The 3143-nt window shown below is 44.1% G+C and overlaps 1 protein-coding gene across 1 annotated transcript; it reads left to right on the top strand.

Moving 5' to 3' along the window:
• The first annotated feature begins 842 nt into the window (after positions 1 to 842).
• LOC103709212 (transcription factor bHLH51-like) lies at positions 843 to 2890 on the top strand. The gene is made up of 2 exons (XM_008794446.6): positions 843 to 1427; positions 2318 to 2890. The coding sequence occupies exons 1-2, from the start codon at positions 1143 to 1145 to the stop codon at positions 2756 to 2758; spliced, it is 726 nt and encodes a 241-aa protein (XP_008792668.2). The 5' UTR covers positions 843 to 1142; the 3' UTR covers positions 2759 to 2890.
• The last annotated feature ends 253 nt before the right edge of the window (positions 2891 to 3143 follow it).

The raw sequence follows: 3143 nt of genomic DNA on the forward strand, positions 1-3143 counted from the left end.
GAACTTCCTCAAGATCAACTTCGATGGGTCGGTGCTGGATGGAGGTACGTGGGGCGGTGCGGTCTTTGTTATATGGAGCCCGCACTTCAGGATAGTGGCAGCAGGCGACTGCCATTTGTTTGACACGTCGGTTTCCGGGGTAGAGTTGCGGGCTGCCTGGGCAGGTCTCCAACATACGCAATAGGTGCTGCAGGCTAGTTCGATTATTCTGAAGAGCGATTCGGCCACGGTTATCGGATGGATTCGAGGGGGCCGAGGGGCGAGAGCATTGACCACCCTCTGATCTGGGACATAGGGATGATGATGAGGGATGGGGTGGTATTCCAAACCAAGCATGTATTTAGAGAAGCCAACAAGGCGGCCGACTGGGTGGCTGTCTACGCGGCCCACCACTTAGGATAAATTCTCTGTTCAGAAGAGGGAGAGCTGCCACAAGCACTCCGCAAGCTTGTGTTTTTTGTTTTTATTGTGTGTATTTGTACACACATTGTATGAAGTATCTGCCAAAGCAAAAAAAAAAAAAAAAAAACGCTCAGTGGGAATAGTTCGGGGTGCTTTCATGACCAAAAAGATGCTTCATCATCCGTCTCGTAAAGTATAGCACCAAACACACTTCCGGAAGACTTCATGCTAGGTCCGGCCCACGAGCAGGTAAAGTAGTCAAGCTGGAGCCGAGAAAAAGGGGACTTAACGGCCCCTTTTCTGAAACAAGGCTGCCCATAGTTTCAGACTCCCTAGACTTCTGGGGTGCCGGAGTCTGCTTTCCTTCCACTCATTGACTCCCTGCCGACGCGTGAAAGAGTTGGCACTTGGCAACGAGACAAAACGCAACAAAACAAGGCCGCATAGAGTGTGCTAACTGGTGGGGTTCAACCTTTAGCACTTGAGGGTTGGAATTGCCCTCCAATCATGGCCGTCTTTTCTCACAATTAGCACCACTCATCATCATACCCCTATCAAGGCATTCCATTGGGAAACAAGACTAGGGAACGTAGTTGGGGGCAGCGAATGATTAAGCGGAGACAAAGAGCTAAACAAAGAGAAAAGGATGTAGGTATTAGAGCGACTTCTAGCATCTCAGTAGTGCTTGTGTTCAACGCAGTCATTGGAAGGGAACAGCTGATGGTTAGAAGGTTGGTTCCATGGCTCAATACTTTCCTCCTTATGGCTGGTCGCAGGAGGGGAAAAAACGAATCAGTTTGCCCTCACTTTACAAAGGCTCTCTGCTTCTCCCTCGCCCCACCAGCTCAGCTCCACCCTTTCTAGATTTCGGGGCTTCCTACCCCTCCTCGTCATCGGTGACCGGGAGGAGTGCAACAGCGGCCAGGGCCCTGAAAAAGATCCACAGCGAGGCTGAGAGGAGAAGAAGAGAGAGGATTAATGCCCATCTTTCTACTCTAAGGCGCATGATTCCAGATGCTGACAAGGTAATCTTCATAATTAGATTCAAAGTTCTGACTAAGATGTAGTGGTTCTCCATACCATTTCCATAGCTTCCGTGAGCTAGATGACTTTGCACTGGGGAATTAGCTCCAATCATTAACAGAGTGTGTCACAATTTTGGCTCTACTTTGCCTTTTTCTTTTCTGTTTGTAAAGTAATTAAGAGTGCAATATCAGTAATACTACAATGCTAGGCCAAAAAATAACTGAAGTGGGTTCCCTTGTGCTGCTATTTGCTGCTTAACAATAACTAGACAGACAGAAGTCCCCTGGTTTTTTTTTTCAGGCTAGTTATTACAAACTAATCCTAGGTATTATAGTAGCCATCTCTTAGAGAGTTCCTTAACTAGGAGGGGAAAGAACCTTTTAGTAATAGGTCAGTTATTGGTCATTACTTTACAGTTTTTAAGCTTAGTTCCTTAAGAATTTCCTTTACTTTTTTCCGGTAAATAAGGATTTCCTTTACAAAGAGTTATTGCTTTTGTGATAATGATGAAAATCTACAAGCAGAGAGTTGGCTCATGCCTTTTGTAAAGCCAGTAACTACTGAGTTTCAAAATAAAAGATTGAAATAGAGTTATTGCTGGTATGCATTTAGAATTGCATTATCAAAAACTCCTAGGGTTGTAACTATAAAAGAATAATCGAAAAACTATATCGAGATCAAAATATCATTAACTACTAACCAATCAGTGCACATGCATGGTTTGTGGGTCAATAGTGCTTCTTGCAGCATCCTAAAATGCGGCCATTTTCAACATCATGAGATGCTGGTTTACCCCTGTTCTTGTCATGGCAACAATACAAATCTAATTTCACTAGTATGGGTTTAACCAAGTCTAACCAAACCAAACAAATTCTTGTCTCAAATGCAGATGGACAAGGCTTCTTTGCTGGGTAGCGTGATTGAACAAGTGAAGGATCTCAAGAGAAAGGCAAGTGCCATTGGCAAAGGCTTCCAAGTCCCAACAGAAGTGAATGAGGTGACAGTAGAATGCAAGCAAGGCAATGGCCACCTCTACATAATAAGGGCTTCCATTTGCTGCGAAGACCGGCCGGATTTATTCACTGACCTCATCCAAGCATTCCATGGTCTGAGTCTCAGGACAATCAGAGCAGACATGACCTCGTTGGGAGGGAGAGTAAAGAATGTGTTCATTCTATACAGGAAGGAGGGCAACGCAGGTATGTGTTTGAGCTCTCTCAAGGAGAGCATAGAAGAAGCCCTATCTAGGGTGGTCTCTCCGGATATGGTATCCACAAATGTCTTTCCAAGCAAGAGGCAAAGGCTCCTGGAATCACACTACTACTCTTAGGATACCATATTCAAGAAATTTTTCTTTTGGTCCTTCTTCCCTCCTTTAACTGTCGGCCATCAAATCCGCGGCCCAACTACAGGCCTAGCCCCTATCACGTTGCAAACTTAAGCCCAAGACTGCTTTCTTCAATGGCCGAGCTTAATCAATGAATTAATAATGCTTCCTAATGCTTCATGTTCATCATAATAAGTATTAACCAATTAACGTGCTGGTGCCAGCACTACATTCTCTTCATGCATCCTCCTTGAAGTCTATGATCCGTCCAACAAGTTACAAAAAAAGATCCAATCATATACTCTTTAATGAATAATTACTGTGACAGCAGATCTTAGATTTTCAACAAAAATAAAGAATATTAATAATTTATAAAGCATCAGATTGC

The sequence above is a fragment of the Phoenix dactylifera genome, chromosome 8, assembly GCF_051530095.1.
Source record: "Phoenix dactylifera cultivar Ajwa chromosome 8, Ajwa_hap1_PhDact_Kaust_v1.1, whole genome shotgun sequence".
Lineage (NCBI taxonomy): Eukaryota > Viridiplantae > Streptophyta > Magnoliopsida > Arecales > Arecaceae > Phoenix > Phoenix dactylifera.

Excerpts from the sequence above, each read along its gene's own strand:
- LOC103709212 (XM_008794446.6), top strand. The coding sequence starts at position 1,143 with ATGGCTCAATACTTTCCTCCTTATGGCTGGTCGCAGGAGGGGAAAAAA. Across the intron at positions 1,428-2,317 it reads TGATTCCAGATGCTGACAAG|ATGGACAAGGCTTCTTTGCT; the intron begins GTAATCTTCATA and ends TCTCAAATGCAG.